Source organism: Lampetra planeri, chromosome 1, assembly GCF_965212315.1.
Source record: "Lampetra planeri chromosome 1, kcLamPlan1.2.h2, whole genome shotgun sequence".
Classification (NCBI taxonomy): Eukaryota; Metazoa; Chordata; class Hyperoartia; order Petromyzontiformes; family Petromyzontidae; genus Lampetra; species Lampetra planeri.
The window spans coordinates 9,151,067-9,169,033 of NC_136107.1; the positions used below are offsets into that span (position 1 = coordinate 9,151,067).

Below are 17,967 nucleotides of genomic sequence, written 5' to 3' on the forward strand. Positions count from 1 at the left end.
AGAACCGCACCGACATCAAGTACTTCACGAAGCCATTCCTGCCGCATCAGTACCGCCACCATCTTGAAGGGCAGCACAAGGAATCGTGGATGCTCTACCAGACGCTGTCGCCCGATGAGAAGAGCTACTTCAACGGCATGGCCAAGCGCACCAACACGCTCCACAACTACATGGACCTGTCGACCGCGTCGATCGACTACGTGATCCAGAACAGCATCATTGAGACAATTATCGGGGACTTGTTCTTTCGCGATGACGACGAGGACAGCGGCGACGACAACGACGATGAGGACGCGGCCGCAGCCATCGCCAAGAAGGCCGCCAAGAAGGCCAAGGAGAAGGTCAACGCGATGAAGCTGTTCGTCAAGAAAGTGAACATCGAGACGGGGACGTATACGTACACGGCAACAATCAAGAACGAGATGCGCTTCGAGCTCGCCATGGACCACGTCGGTGTCGGCATGTCGTTCCGTCAAACGGCTGCTGCCATCGATCATGCCAGGATCCGCACCAACACGCCGAAGCTGCAGGGCATGAACGACCTCATCGTCGCACAGTCAGTCCGTGTTCTGGTGGCCGTCGGGCTGCAGATGATCGCCAGGATAATCGACGATCCATCGGTGTGGGCCTTCTCTCTGGCTGGCGACGGCAGTACTCACCGCGGCCAGTCGTTCTTCGACCTGCGCACCCGCGTTTGTTACCGCGGCTTCCTTGTCAATCTGCACCTGGTCGCGATCCCTATGTTCGAGCGTCACACTGCTCAGAACATCTTCCGCATGCTCGTCAAGTTCCTCGACGCGCTGTACCCCAACTGGCACGCCAAGCTGATCGGCTTTTCATCGGACGGCGAGAATACGATGACTGGGCGTCATGGGGGGCTGGTGACGCTCATTGTGAAGGAGGCCGAGAACGACGTCATTCGAATCTGGTGTCCGCCTCATCAGATCGATATTGTGGTCAAGAAATCCGCCGAGTGCGTCTTCGATGGCAGCTGGGTGAAGATCGTGTACGACTTTTCGGTGTACCTCCGCACCCAAAACAACCTGATCATCAAGATAAAGGTCAAGTGCCCCAGGAAGGCTAACCGATGGGCCAATCTCGGGAACGTGCTCAAGTTCTACAAGCAGTACCGCCGAGCATTGATCGAGTACACTACTGAGAACAACCCCGCGAAGCTGCCCACCGCCGATTGGTGGGTTCTTACCTACGCGCTCGCGCCCGCCATCGACGCCATCAACGTCACTATCGTCCAGCTCCAGAGCCAGTCGCTGCTCATCGCGCAGCAGGAGGAGCATATTCAGTCGCTTATCGGGTCGCTCACCGTTTTGTTCAGTGTTGAGATTGTTGATGGCGTCAACAATCATGATGAGGCGTACGTGTCGTATCATGATCAGTCGATGCGCATCGCGTCTGCCGCGATCATTGCCCACATTGAGGACCAGGGATCGTTTGCGCAGGAGAGCTACGAGGGTCTCAATGAGGTCGACAAGACAAGGATCGTCAAGGAGATCTCGATATATGTGATGACGCTGATCGCGGGTCTCAACGACGTCAAAGCAGAGCGTAACGACGCCAATCGAGCTCTCGACCAGGATGCGGCGCCCGTGATGCCCACTCAGCTCGTGAAGATGCATCCTGGTGTGTTCGTGAAGGACGTGCTGGCAGTGCGTCGCGTGCATGTTACGAAATTCTGGTCAGCTGTGAAGGTCGACATGGTCGAGGAGGAGCATCGCCAACTGGTCAAGCTCTACAAGGAGGACACGATCATTCACGACGCCATCAACAAGCACACCAACACGACGACATTCAACGACGCGTGGGATGTGCTGCCGAGTGGTTTCGACAACCTCCGCGCTTTCAGCGGCGGGTTGGCATCGGTGCTCACCAACACGACGGCGGTCGAGTCGGACTTCTCGATACTCAAGTGGGAACTCGACGAGTTCCGCAGTTCTATGATGCATCTGTCCCTTGAGGGCATTTTCCAGACAAAGCAGCGTCGCCTCCTGGTGTCGTTGCTTCGTTAGCGAGCGTAAATCAATGAAACAATGGGGCTCTATAGATGATCTACATTTATTCTACAAACTAATCCTGGCGGTGTCTACAAACTAAGCTAGTCTGTATAGTTTGTAGATATGCACAGTTTTAGGAGGCCTGCGCTAGCCGTCACTGTGCCGCTGGATATAGTCCAATCAGCGTCAAGCTACGTTCTGTGGAGTACCGCCTCTTTTTGGGCGATTTCCCTCCAGCTGAGAATCGCCCCGAGTGGTCCCATAGACTTACATTCAAAGATGTTTTTTTTCGAACGGGGGCGCTGCAATGCATTCTCTATGGGTTCCGGGAGGGCTCGCCCTAACGTGCTTACGTCATCATACGTGCTTACGTCATCATACGTAAGCACGTTTCATCCAACAATATAATTTGTCGCCACCTAGTGGAATCTTTAATAAAATAAACTTGAGTGGTTTGTTTTAATAGTGAGTATAGAAACAAACAAAATGTATTGTAAGAGTCACTTTATTTTTCATTAATATTAAAGAAGTGAAGTTGCCTTTACATGCTTAAGCTGTTAATTTATCCATTGCATGGGTGGACCTTATCCTTATCAATCATCCAGACATTTGCCCCCCCTGAGAGATTTTGCAGGAGCCGCCACTGGTTACAACTGTGTGCATGTATGCATAACACGTGCAAGTAACACACACTTAATCGTTTACATCCACGAAAGTGCAACACAATTGTGTTTCATAATCTGTTAACACGTGTAAATCCTTGCTTGACTTGCGAGAACACTCGGCTAAGATGTGTTACTTAAGAAACGTATTTATCACAATGTAAAATTTTGATTTAAAGCTTTCGTGACTGCAGGGATTCATATTCTTGGTTCTTTCGGTAAAGTCACGTAGAAGGGAAATAATAAAATAATAAAAATATAAACAATAAAAATTAAAATTCTCACGAAGTTGACTGCAACACAAGCAATCATCATCAGGTGTGAAATCCACAGCAAGAAAATTTTATTGCTGTGGATTTCGCAGTCGAAAGGTCGTGAGAATTTTCATTGTTTTATATTTGTATTATTTTATTACTTCCCTTCTACGTGACTTTACCGAAAGAACCAATAATATATATCACAATGTTGTTGAAAGTTCTGGCAAAACAAATGGCTTCAAGTTTAAAAAAAGGTTCCGATATTATTGATGATATTTTTAAGGCTACATTACCATTCATAATCAACGTTTTTGGGTTAGATCGCGTTATTTATAAATTTGTCGTAACCCTCCACCACCCGACACGGCCAATCAGCAAAAAAGTGTCACGTTGACAAAAGACAAATAGTTCACTACTTTAGCCCACCGGTGTGTTGAAGCATGAAACCACATCATTTACAATTTTGAGTACGACGTTTCGCTGGTAATTGCATCCAGCATCATCGGGCAATTCGCCAGAATGTGTAAACGTGACACTTTTTTGCTGATTGGCCGTGTCGGGTGGTGGAGGGTTACGACACATTTATAAATAACGCCATCTAACCCAAAAACATTGATTATGAATAATATTGGTCGCGAAAGCCTACGTGTTAAACCACATTACCATATCAGTGCTTCTGAAGTCTGAATGATATTCCTGAAATTAGCAGATAACAGAAAGGAAGTGCAAAGGTGCACATTAACCATTGTTTATTGCCATATACACTGCATTGTGCGTCCTATTAAATCATGTGGACTGTTGTGTACACACACAGCTGGGCTTATCATAAAAGGAAAATGTGTTATTTCTCAACATCAAATCTATTTGTCAGCTCTAAAATATCTGCCTCGAGGCCCCAGGGTCATGATGAAACTGTGAGTGGGGTGGAGGGAGCAGGGAGTATGAGGGAGGCCCTACCTTGGTGGGATCTTTGTGGCAAGGACATTTCCGTGGCCTTGATGCATGATGTGAAAGCGGTGGGTTCCATTCATTTACATTCAATTTAATTTTCGATTTAAAGCTTTCGTGACTGCAGGGATTCATCTTCTTGGTTCTTTCGGTAAAGTCACGTAGAAGGGAAATAATAAAATAATAAAAAATAAAACATAATAAAATAATTCTCACGACGTTTCGGCCACAACGCAAGCATGGACGACCATGCATATTTTAAATCCTGATCTCTAAGCCACACCATACGTTTTGGGCAATTATAACTGCACAATACAACAATCATGAAAATAATATCAGTGTCGCTGTTCCATTCTTATTTGTTTACATTTTAGTACTTTAAGGACATGGCGTATGGCCTTGGCTTGTGAGCACTTGAATGAAGACATCAGTTCCACAGAGTCAAATGCCTTTTCATAGCATACAGAAGGCTGGAAAAATGGTATTTGTTATTCATTTGTATTTCATGAAATGTGGTCGATGGTATTACATGCTCATGTGGTCAGTAAGGCGATACATTCTCCATTATATTCAGTTCCCAATGTTCTTTGCGAACAATTTATATATATATTAGGAGACTAATAACTCTGACACTCTTCAGATCCATTGTGTCTTCCTTTGTAATACAGGAATGATTGAGGCATCATTGCACAATTTGACTACTTTACTTCCTATTTATATTCTTGGTTCTTTCGGTAAAGTCACGTAGAAGGGAATAATAAAATAATAAAAATATAAAACAATAAAACATTTCTCACGACGTTTCGACTGCAACACAAGCAATCATCATCAGGTGTGAAATCCACAGAAAGAAAATTTACTTCCGTTTAAACATTTAATAAACAGGTATGTACATGTTTTACATATGTTCCAACAACCGATTCTATTTTATTAAGGATATCATTAAATGAGTTACGCTCTCACCTCATTTAATGAGAGCGACCTTTACAATATAATTTTCCAAAAATGTGATTATCAAAAATTAATGTTCAAACATAAATGGAGGAAACATTACCCATCTTAGTTTGTCAGATGACTTAGTCATTATATCAACCAATTGAAATAAACGACACTAAATGAGCAAGGCAAAAGTAGTGTACAACATGTTTTTTTTTTACAAAATCATATATTTGTTGGACGGACACAGCTGGACAACACAGCAGTCCATGCATATCTAGGGGCATTCTAAAAGGCATATGTGGATAGATAGATGACGTAATTATGAAGGACAGCAGGAGTGTATTTGTACACAACTGCATCTGAATAATTAGCACGGTTGGCTACGTACGGTGCGAAAGAAGTTCAACATACATACATTATCGATTACGGCATAAGGATCAGAAATATTGACAATTAAAAACAACGAGTATGGATAGGTACATGCTTTGAATTACACTCAGCGACTGAGAGTGGAATAACACATGGATTAAAGAGGATTACTTTTATCAAAGAACCAACACAAATTAGAGACATAATTTCGTCAGTTAAGGAAAGTAAGCAGACTTGGGCAGCACACATCGACTCCAGAAGAAGTGATGGGCTAATGGAAGAGGCTGGGAACGGAATGGTAGACAAAGGAGGGGGTCAAACCCGAGAGGGCAATTTACAAAGGAGATGGAGCAATGACATCGGCTCGTGTGCAGGAACGAAATGGACCGTGACATTGCGGGACTATGACAGCAAGTGACAGCTTATGGGGACCTTCATCCAGCAGTGGGTAGACCTTGGCTGCTGATGATGATAATGACATTGAATATCAAGATCAAGAGATCATCAAAGCCAATGCCATTAATGCCGCTGCACATAACCGGCAATTCTTTCCTTCTGCAAGATCCTACAAGAATTACACATTGGACACATGATCATGATATGCCTGCCCTAAATCAATATTTATTTATTCGGTATTACTTCATTTGAGTGCCAATTCTCTTTCAGCCTAGTCATGTTTGGAACGTTTGGGAATTCCTTATTGGATAATTTTGTGTTCACGGCTAAAACAATTGTGGCAAATAGAAGAAAAAAACTCCACGCAGATTTACAGCCATCAAACCACAATTATTCTCGTGGGAGAAAAGCACACGTACATTGGCATCTCCTCACTTTCTATGCTTTTCTTGCGAGAAATTATTTTTTCACAGGTAACGATTTAGAGAGAAAAGAGAGGGATAAGAGAGGGATAAGAGAGGGAGAAACAATGTTGGAGCGGGGACATGTGTAACCACAGCACAATGTGTGATGTGTGCGGTGAATGCAGCTGAGGTTAAGGAAACATGCGACGTTAAGGACTGATCGGCGCGAGTTCAGGCCTTCCAGATAGATTGCCAGCAATTTGGAGCCTTTTCAGCCTTAAGTGGTGCCTGCCGGCTGAGCGGCCACGAGCCAGCTTATTTCGTGCTGCGATAATTGAGCGAGAATCCACTCGAAAACAGGAAATTGACACCTCCGGGTGTGCAATGGGTAAAAACGTAATGACGGGACTGTGAACGGGCACATGACACGTACACACACACGTACACAGACATTGTGGGCCCTCAGGCTACGCACAGCGCAGCCAGCTTCCTTGCGAATCTCATTAGCCAAAAAACGTAGAGCCAAGTTATAATTTACGCTGTTTAAAAAGGGTATTGAGCTTTCCTTAATGGATACAAAAGGGCACGTACCATTAGAAGCCAAGCAGCATTAAAACATTTTGACCCCCGCCACTGTTACTTCCGGCAAATATTTCCTTTGATTTTTGAGAGTTGTGGATTAAAAAGCGCGACGCCTTCCAAATTGCTCCTTTCGCGTGATTAAAAGTGACTGTGTAACTGCTCCAAACGCTGCCTGTCGTGCGATATCACAGACGTCTTTGGAGTCCCGTGTGCTCGTCCACGTCACGTTAACAGAGGTGCTCCTGCCACACTTCATCACCGACAACATTGACCACTGGAGGACATAGTGGCAGGACCACATCAATGTTCACCTTCCCCCCCGCAATGGTCGTGGGTGGGAGACGATTCATTTGAGTTCACTCACAAACATAACCAGAAATGACTGTTTCAGAACATTCTAAAGCAGGGACATTAATATATCAAACGATTGCATGTGGGTAAGACAAACGATATCAGGTGCAAAATATAACGAGTCAAATTCTTACGAGCCATTCACTGGTCTCTGAGTCAGGAAGCGTTCAGCTTCAGAACAGCTCATCCAAGCAATGGACAATGCAGTGTTCGGTTTGAGAAGAGCTGCCAGTGAGTCCATTACAAAAAAAAACTGACCATCAAAAAATGCGTGCAGCATCCACGTTCACATCACTGAGACCCACAGACTCACACAGAGCTCTGTAGACTTAGAGATACATAGACTCAAGGAGACCCATAGATCCACATAGAGACCCATACTCTCACAGAAAACCCCATAGAATCCCATACAGTACACAAAACCAGCATGGAGAGAGAAGGCATCCAGTATATAATGCGGCATCCGCTTCCACATCACTCTAGTTGCACAGGGCAGCAGTGACCAACCCAAAACTATAACTCTGTGCCCACTCAAATATTCATTGCGTGGTTCTCATATGCATTGGTGGTCTTGAGAATTCTACATTTATATCAAGGGGAATAGTCTCTCCATAGGACAACCTTAGCTGACTTTCAAAATATCTTGTTTAGTTTATGAAGCCTGGAGAGATGAACTGAATCGACCGCCGACCAGAATTTGAACTCACAAATGTCCAAGTTTAAGTCAAGTGTTCCACCACAATATAATCGAAAACATGTGAAAGTAACGTAAATATATTTTGAGAAACCTTTTTAAAGAACCAATTAACAACATGAATTATTGTGTCGGATTTTTAGCCAGGGCTATCACCAGTACTCATATATTTTTTTATGGGTGTCAAGTGATTGAATAAAAAACTCTCATTAGACGTGGTTTTCAGTGTTGATTTAAATGCTTTACTTTCAAAGTTTAAGCAGCAAGCAAGGTGACAAAATTGGCAACAGGCACCAACCTCACAGCGTGGCAACAATGGAATTGAATGCCAACGCAGATAACAAAATACCATACACACGTTATTGCACAATATGAACATCTAACATGATTTATGGACCTTGTTAAGACTATTAGAAAACAAAATTCCGCTCGCATATTAATTATGCACTTTTATTGTTTAATGCGTTATTAGTTTCTTAACAGATTTATGGTACCCCGTGCATCCGTAATAGCGTGTGTTTATTACATGCTGAGCCTGCGTTCTGCATGTCTCCAAAGAGCAATTTTGAGTTAAAATTATTTCTGTGGACCATCTATTCCATGGCATCGCTGTCATTGGGGGGGGGGGGGGGTGAATTGCCGGTGAATTGCAATTGCGAGCAATTGCCACCGAGGAATGCAACTATTTACGACATCAAATTTTGCCTCCCCAACACAATGTAGGGATGACAACTCTCGGTTGAAATTATTTTCAGGATGACATTGCTGGCTTGCATGGGGCTGACCGTATCGGTGTATATACAACCATATTGGCAATCCAATATATGTAAGCAAGCCATGGTGGTACAGCTGCCTCATTTAGTGACAGCCTGGTAATGTTGAAATCGTGTTTGACTGCAAACAATTCGAACAGCAATGTTGATAACTGCTATCAGCCCATATTAAATCCACGTCTTGCGTCACGTGCTCTCAATTAATTCATTCTGTAATTGCCTTTGTTTTATTTTTCTCCCATCGGTAATTTTGGGTCACGCATTTTATGTCAAATATAATTTAAAATGTTAATGTTTATAAAGTTTATATTCTTCCATTCTCATTATTTGTTATCTTGTTGAGTTTGAATGGATACTTATGGTTTTATATATTGCTGATGGATTGTATCCCTCGTTTCGAATCACAAATCACAAATGGAATAAAAAGTTAATTGGAAAAATTACCCACATGTTAGAGTGCAAGACAGCAAAATAAAGGTCCTCCTGTAGGTACTATACTCATCTGTGACACACAGCGCCTTTGTGACGTCATTTGTGCTGTCAGAATGGCACAAATGCCAGATGTATACCGTATTTATTCATTACGGGATCCTACATATATTTACAAACTGCTTATTTTTTTTTATTTCAATCATCGATAATGATGACGAAGTGATCCCTGTCAAGTCAACGCCAATGGGCATAACCCCAGTCTTTCAGCGGCCACCTTAATGCCCTACAAAGTACAAAAAAGAAATCCCCAGGGACCCTCAGCTTCCACAAGTCCTTGACTATGCCTATCCATCCACTGCTTCTCTACCATAGGATTGGCCAGGGGCGGTTTCTTCATTAGGGCGATTGGGCGACGCACCACCAATGTCATTCAACCACAGAGTCACGCTAGCCGTCACTGTGCCTCTGGATATAGTCCAATCAGCGTCATGCTACGTTCTGTGGAGTACCGCCTCTTTTTGGGCAATTTCCCTCCAGCTGAGAATCGCCCCGAGTGGTCCCATAGACTTACATTCAAAGATGTTTTTTTTCGAACAGGGGCGCTGCAATGCATTCTCTATGGCTTCCGGGAGGGCTCGCCCTAACGTGCTTACGTCATCATACGTGCTTACGTCATCATACGTAAGCACGTTTCATCCAACAATATAATTTTTCGCCACCTAGTGGAATCTTTAATAAAAGAAACTTGAGTGGTTTGTTTTAATAGTGAGTATAGAAACAAACAAGATGTATTGTAAGAGTCACTTTATTTTTCATTAATATTAAAGAAGTGAAGTTGCCTTTACATGCTTAAGCTGTTAATTTATCCATTGCATGGGTGGACCTTATCCTTATCAATCATCCAGACATTTGCCCCCCCTGAGAGATTTTGCAGGAGCCGCCACTGGGATTGGCCAAACTCAGGTTTGGAATTCCATGCAATCCCATGCTGCCCTTAGAAGATGAAGTTACAGCTTTGAAATTAATGCGTAGAAGAGGAAGGCTTGTGAATGTAGCCTTGCACTGTGTGAAAACACGTAAAATTAGACGGCTGAAGTTATAGCTGAGGCTGCTATTAAGCTGTGCACTGACCGTCTTTTGAAAGTCTAAACGACGTAGGCTTTACTCAGCAACCTTGTCCGTCACTGACAAACTGCTCTTCACATTTGTTTTCATGAAGGAAAACTGCAACGCACTTTTGTTACCGGAAATTTTATCTTGACTTAAACCACAGCTTGCAACGGAAATGGTCAATTGTTGAACAACGAAGGCAGCCATTGCTTATATGTAATGGTTATGCACTGTACCTCGGATATTTGTAACATGCTCAATCGAAACGGCGGTGCAAAATTAAATAGCAAAATGGTCTACCGAAACACCCCGCACTACAAAGCGAGAAGGGAATTTTGTGCTTTTTGTGAATGTATCTCCTTCCACCTCCCATTGACCCTGCCCTCCCCCACATGTTCACCCGTCCAGTTTTCCGAAATCAGGTCACCCCATCGCAATTGAGCCCATAACTCACGGCTAGAATGTAAGACCTCTCATTAAGCTAAAGGTGATCCAAAACAAACAAAAAACCCATGAAACTTTCCCCCATTATAAGCTAACACACTCTGCGATGCCAACGTGCACATGCGTATACATTAAAATATATGCACGAGCACGCATGGTTAACTCTGCGGAGGTGTATTTATTCCCTGCATCGCATGACAGGTTGCGAACGTACATAGACATAATCTGTGCGGTACAAATCAAACATTGATGAAACTGAAAAATATTTTCTTTGAATGCTCCCATGGTATGCGCTACATTGGAGCCTTAAACACCAAACAAGCGTTTCAAGTTGACTGTAGAACACATGCACATGAATGCCGATAAGTACAATCTGTGTTTTGAGTGTTTGCTGCCTCGTAAAACATAACAGCTGGCTTTATTAACACGACATCTGAGTCTCCTTCCAACATCCTGTAAACATTTTTTTTAACATTCACCAAAATAGTTATTCCACACTACCCTCCCTGTAACAGGCATTCTTTAAAGCAGTGGTGAGCAAATATGACACTTTGGTAACACATTCCCCCTATGCCTCCAGTAATCCCTAACCAGTTGGGCGAGCCATGCATGATGAATGAAGCTTCCCGCCTCCAACGTCTTACTGTGCTTCAGCGAACCCTGCGTGCTTAACTAACTAAATACACGTGTGCTTTGCCTGGTGTCGCGCCATGTCATGATGTATTCATTTGAAAAAAAGACAACCGCACATTGGCAGCCTTGTAATCGTTGGCACTCACCGGTTATATTACTCGTCCTGCAAAAATGTAACGCGATATCTCGATCAGTACATAAAGTAGGTTGCTGATATATGTGCAAAGGTGTTTATCCTATCATCTGTTGTGAGTTTTTTTGGATGCTCTGGTTTTTGCGATAGAACAAACATTACAATTTAGGACCCTCGTGAAAAGTGTATCTTGAGATTCAATTAGGCTTTCATGGAAACAAAAATACCTATTTAGTAGCAGAGCACTACTGTATCCTTAAACAAACAAAAAACTCCACGCGTTGTATTCTAAATCATCGCAAACTATATAATTGTCATCATCAGCAAAATGAGGGTTATCATGCATGTTTAGCTGAACGATATTTGATTAATGTCATGTCTGGCTTACCAATTTGAGCGTTTTCAAAAAGCCACGTGTGTAATGCACACCGGTGTAGAACACGCTCTTTTTAAGCCAACACCGCCACCCACGATCCCCTTTGTTGTAAAATAAACAGACACCAACCACTGTGTGCGATACATTCATTGGACACTGTTGGCACAGTGTTTGGTTTCTCCCCAAATGAATTTAGCTCAGCTGTCAGTGCTCCCGTGTCATTGTACCCAGGATTTACAAGCTGACCGTGCAAATCCAATGCTGAACACTTGGGTAGCCAGCCACTGATAAATTATCCGTCCCAATAAACTGAATTGTCCGCTCACATACACCGAATCTGGCTCCTGACACAGAAATATTGAGTTTTCTTTAACTATCACGGGGGCACTCAGTGGAGGTGAGCGTCGCCCCATGCTTTTGCGAGTGTCGAGATTTCGAATATTATCACCGTATTTATACGACAGGATCGTTGAAAAGAAATGAGCATGGTCTCTTCATGAACTCGTTGAGTACGACTACCCTGGCTGAAGACATTTTAAATGAGAGAAAACGCTTTTCTGCTGTAGAGGCAAATATGATTAATTGGCCCTATATCATGCTTCAGCAAATGCTACGTGGTTCTTTCAGTCCGTGCTTTATGCTGAAATGCTGCGCTGGACAAATGCACGTTATTTGGATGGAGCAATTACGTCTTCGACAACAATATTCCTTTCATGGGATAACGTTCAACATGAACGAACAGAGATGCACACATCAATATGGAGAACAGAATGATAGGAATGGATAATGGATGGAAATTACACGAAAAATATAAATTAAAATGGGATGTTTTCGTAATTGCCAAGAATGAAAGTCGGTGGTAGTTTACACGTATAATTCGTCTGTTGAGACTGTACAACACTTCCTTTGTATTTACCCCAGGTCTCCCTCGCCAAATTGACCTGTGTCGCAGTAGGCTCTTACATATCAAAATAATGGAATTCTAACTTAACTGAATGGACTAAGAATTCCTGAATTTATAGGCAAGTGCTGCACTTAATGACAGCTATAGCATGCACTCTGTGTACGGGTCAGAGGCCTGAACCCAATGCTCCATCCACTCAGAGCTCCTCCAGTTTCCTCTCGAGTTGGCGTCCAAGCCGCCACGCAGGTGACGGGGAAGAACCGTCTGACGATAGCACATTGTAGAGGTCACAACATTCACACCCACAGGGGTGAAAAGCTGATCCACATGCACTTCCACACTGGTTGGAATACACACAGCTTTTGTTGTCGTACGTGTTGATGTGATTGTGGTGTAAATGGGATGCATTTATGCATTGGGTAAAGCAGGGCAAACTGGTCGAAAGGCATATATGCCCGTGACGAACGGGTGGGCAGGATGCACCATGTGATATACACACCATGTGAACTGTTTTTACTGCGATTTTTAAAGAAAATTACGGGAAATCACAACAGAAATCCATCCAGTTCTTATCATTATACAAACCGCCACAGGTACATGATACATTACAACACGGAAGGCGCATACATACATTTGATAAGCCTCCCTTTCATTCACAGAAACACTCATTAGCGTTGAAACCATCCGCCCTTCCATACCCTTCAAAGATGCATTACGTTAGTGGAATGATTACCGTAATCAGGGGGGGGACCCTGAGAGCTCTCTTCAACATAATCCCCCAGCCCTACACAGGACGGCTTGTGTCACGTTCCATAAACCGCAGCAGTTACACCACTTAAGCAGAAGCTATACTGAAGCAGAAGACGTGAAGTAAAACAATCCACGAACAAAATGTGAGCCCTCGTTTTACATTACATTCACCCCGTGGGAGATTGTTTAGAGAGCAATGGGCAGTGACGCAAATGCGGGCTTGCGTTATAGAACACAGAACATTTTATAAAACGTACGAAATAAACTCCGCGCCCGAGTTTGACACTCATTAGTGAACCCTTCGGAATTAAAACAACAAAATCCCTTAAATGCAACAAACCACCCGAGCGATCGCCTCCTTACCTTGCGTGCGACATACATTCCGTTTGGATAATGGATGTATCCGCTTCTTGCCATTGTCAAAACCATCGTTCTCGCCCTGACCGGGGTCCACGCAAAGCCTTGTTCGCTACGATTATTCCACAGTCCAAACTTTACGTACGACTAACCAACCGGGACCGCCTGCCTGGTGGCAGCAAACACACGCGGATCCGCACGCTCAGAACAGACGGAGCAGCCCCACAGCAAGACGAAATACGGAACGCTTCGCGTTGGTGGTGGTGTGGGGGGTGTGCGCTGCGGAATGCCCTCCACGTAGCAGCGTGCAGCGCTGACTCGCTCGCTAGCTCGCCCGGACGGACGCCCGCCGCCGCCGCTGCTGATGCCGAGGGCTGCCACGCCTCTCAAGAGTCACAAGGAGGCTGGAGACTGGGTGGGAGGTGGGGGTGGAGGCTCCATCCCACTCAGGAAACGAGGGTGAGATCATTGGCGTGGGGGCGGGTGGCAGTGAGTGGCGTGCGGTCGCGGGCGTGCGGGAGGGGGACTCGTGGTGGGTGGAGCCGACTGAAAAGCCGTCACACCGCTCGCCCGTGCGTGGAACACCGCAATATCAAAGCGCATCAAGGCTGGATGCACCCAAAGGGGGTTGTTACATCATCTTTCCGATGGATGTCCAGCCGCCCCCCCCCTACCCATCGGGGGAGGCAGAGGCGGGGTCATTGTTGTTTGAGCGTTTACCGTCGCAGGTACTGTAATTATCAGGATTTAAATATCGGCAGCGTGGCACATTCTCCGTTTCGCTCTGTGTGCTGCTGTCGTGGTGCATAACAGCGGCAGCTGCACGCAGCAAGATGACAACTGTAATCTCTCGATGCAATGCCTATTCAGCGTGAAATTTTACTTTGTCGTATGAAATAAATGGACACTGACAAAAGTATGCAATGAGACATGCTTAAAATCACACTGAGAAAAAAAAACTGCATGCATCAGAGAAAAAAAAACAAATGAGAAACATTGACTATTGAGAAAAGTGGACTTGAGTAGAACACATCAATAAACGGGATGATGGCTGGTGGTCGAGACGATGACAACAAGTGGCAGCCAAATGACAGAACACACGCCGAAGAGGAAGAGCACTGGGTAGGTGGAGCAATATGTGCATGCGCTAGGTTAACTGATGGCGACAACATTAGCAGGCTTTCATCCAGCAGTGGATAGATCACGGCCAATGATGATGAAAATAAAATAATAGTTTTCAGTGAATACTCGGGAACTATGGTCATATGCACGCTGTTATCAATGTACCTTACGGCACAGTCGCAAATTGTCTTCATTGCATCAGAACAGCCAGACTCAAGACCCCCCCATTAATCATTTACATTCTTGATTAATTCCTGCCTCATGACCTACGCAGAAAAACACAGAAATCACCTCAATTGAAACAAACCTACGATATAAAACTTTTTTTAAAGTAAATATTTCACACTCTTCATTTAGTTTCACCTTGTGCGCAAATGAGCTCATAACATTTGCCTTTTAAGAAAAGGCGAAAGAGACTCCTTATTTGCATGGGAGAGTGGATTTGGCCAGGTGGTTTTTGACCCTCCAGGGAGTAGCGGGCTGCCTTTGTCCCTTTAAACGGAAGATCACAGAAGGTCGCCTCTGCAGGACGAGCGTAATTATATCCGCTGCGCCTGGGGGCAGCACCCTGCGTGGCGGAGGCTTGGCAAGTGACGACGCTGCGAGGCAGGGCTTGCGAGAGATTTTAATTGAATTCGAAGCCCGAGTGCATTAAACCTGACAAGCTTAGGTAAGAGGGGCAGATGAAGCCTTTAGAATGCAGCTGGGTGCTAACATTCCTAGACATTTATCAACACAGCAGGAAAGTAAAGGTTAGCCATTATGCATTCCTGTAAATCCAAATTGGGACCCATACTTTAATTATGAACTGTTTGCATCAACAGCGTATTTTAGATACATTAAAGTCCATTTACAGGCTTTATTTAAAAAAAAACAAATAGCACCCAGTTTATATATAAGCTCCTAGCTTGGTAGTGTCTCATTCTTCACCTGAAGACGGCTGCTTGCGTTGTAGCCGAAACGTCGTGAGAATTATTTCATTTTATTATGTTTTATTTTTATTATTATTTTATTACTTCCCTTCTAGGTGACTTTACCGAAAGAACCAAGAAGATGAATCCCTGCAGTCACGAAAGCTTTAAATCGAAATTTAACCGCCTCTACGGGGAGGGTTTCCACATAACTTTGAGATCCTTCAACAAGCTCCGTGATAAGAAGGCTCAGCTAATCGAGTCTCTCACCTTTCTGAAGAGATGCCGCGACTCTAAGGTAATACCAAACGCATTTACACTAACATCTGCTGCTGTAACTTCTTCTAATGCGAAACGAATTCTGTCTAGAACTAGCTTAGCTCTTATCTCAGAGAAAATCAGACTTACGCGCACCGAACTAGATCAGTTAGACAATACACTCTACAAATCACACTTATCTTTGAGTGCAACAATGTCCACATCGGATTGGGAACATGTAGAAAAAATGACTGCCTCTTCAGCTGCCGCTATGTCGACTAAATGTAAGGACAACTTGATTTCCAAATTCAACCGCCTCTCAAACAAGAAACCGGACCCACACATTGAAAAGCTAGATGTTAACAAAGTCGTAATTAATCGCAGTAACAGTTCTATTTCTGAAGGTTTGAAATCCGTTTTAGCTAAAGGACTACACTTTGCAGTCACACCTAGACACATACCAGTTAATGATATAATTGCTCGAGTAGATGTAGCTCTCAAGGGCTTGAGTCACATCGCTGCAGACGTAGCAAGATCCGAAATCTCTGCAACCCTCAAAAACGCTAAGATGCCAGCTAGCAACATCAGCAAAGATGAGCGTTTTGAATTAGCTCAATTAAAAAAGAGGGATGACATTGTCATCTTCTCAGCCGACAAAGGCAATGCCACTGTCATCATGGACAAAATAGAATACAACAACAAAATTCAAGAACTACTCAACGATGGCAGCTATACAAAAATAAAAAGAGACCCCACCAACAGCCTCGTCACTAAAACCAACAAAATCATTTCTGATTCAACCGCATTATTTGATCAGACCAAACAGTTCTCGTTGAAACCTTCTGCAGCCAGGCCACCAAGATTATATGGCTTGCCAAAGATACATAAAGAAGATACACCTCTTCGTCCCATTGTCTCTACTATCAACTCTCCCACCTATAAATTGGCTCGTTTTTTGTCTGAAATCCTACGGCCTTTCACTGGAAAAACCACCTCTGCAGTACTAAACTCTACTGACCTGGTATCGACAATCAAGGGGATTGCCCTGTCCCCAGACGACCTGCTTGTCAGTTTTGATGTGGTTTCCTTATTCACCAAGGTTCCTGTACCTGACACCATCGCAATCATTGAAGACTTGGTTCATCAAGGACTGAATGCTGGGGTACCCCCCCTGGTGAGACACTGCTTAACCAATACATACTTCACCTGGAATGAAACTTTCTACAAGCAAATTGAGGGCACCCCAATGGGCTCCCCCCTATCTCCGGTTGTAGCCAACATCTTCATGGAGAAATTTTAGACGGACGCCATCCAGACTGCCACTCTACGCCCGACCTTATGGAAGAGGTACGTAGACGACACTTTTGTCTTCTGGCCACATGGCCGGCCTGCTCTAGACCAATTTCTCGACCACATCAATTCCATACACCCAGCCATCAGATTCACCATGGAAGTCGAAAATGATGGCAAGCTACCCTTTTTGGATGTCCTAATCAAAAGGAGACCTGATGGTTCAATGAGCCACTCTGTCTACAAGAAAGCCACCCACACGGATGCTTATCTAAAACCGGATTCCCACCACCATCCATCCCAGAAGAATTCCCTCATTAAGACTCTATATCATAGAGCCCAATGCATCTCCGACCATGAACACATTTCCAGTGAACTCAAACACGTACGCCAAGCTCTTAAGGCTAATGGTTACTCTGACTACACAATCCGCAAAGCCATCACTCCAACCATCAAGAAGGATCCTGTTGAGGAGCCTTTCAAGACCATCACCTTACCCTACATTGCTGGGGTCACAAAAAATATCTCCAAAATCCTGATTAAACACAAGATCCAGGTCCGATTCAACACAGTGCATAAAATCCGTGATCTGGTACCGTCTGTAAAAGATGTGGTTCCAGACATACAGTACCCTGGTGTCTACAAACTAAGTTGCCTCTGTGGTAGCAGTTACATTGGGGAAACCAAACGACATGTCTCGGACCGCATCCGTGAACATAAAGCTGACCTGAAACACGGTAGGACAAACACCTCAGCCGTGGCAGATCACTGTTACAACTCAGTGGGCTCACATGACATTGACTTCTCCAAGACAGAGGTTCTCTGCAAGCCATCTGGCTATCATGAGAGATTCGTTCATGAGG

General features: G+C 44.2%; 1 protein-coding gene across 9 annotated transcripts in view; it reads right to left on the reverse strand.

The window, feature by feature from the left end:
- Window positions 1–17,967, reverse strand: part of LOC144742273 (RNA-binding motif, single-stranded-interacting protein 1-like) — a 244,966-nt gene that overhangs the window by 105,699 nt on the left and 121,300 nt on the right. Inside the window, exon 1 of one of the 9 annotated variants that reach the window (XM_078592502.1) lies at window positions 13,530–13,889. The exons of the other annotated variants lie outside the window; for them this stretch is intronic. Within the exon in view, the coding sequence (XP_078448628.1) occupies window positions 13,530–13,595 (66 nt within the window). The 5' untranslated portion in view covers window positions 13,596–13,889. Of the gene's footprint in view, window positions 1–13,529; window positions 13,890–17,967 lie in introns of those variants that run through there. 9 annotated transcript variants of the gene reach the window in all.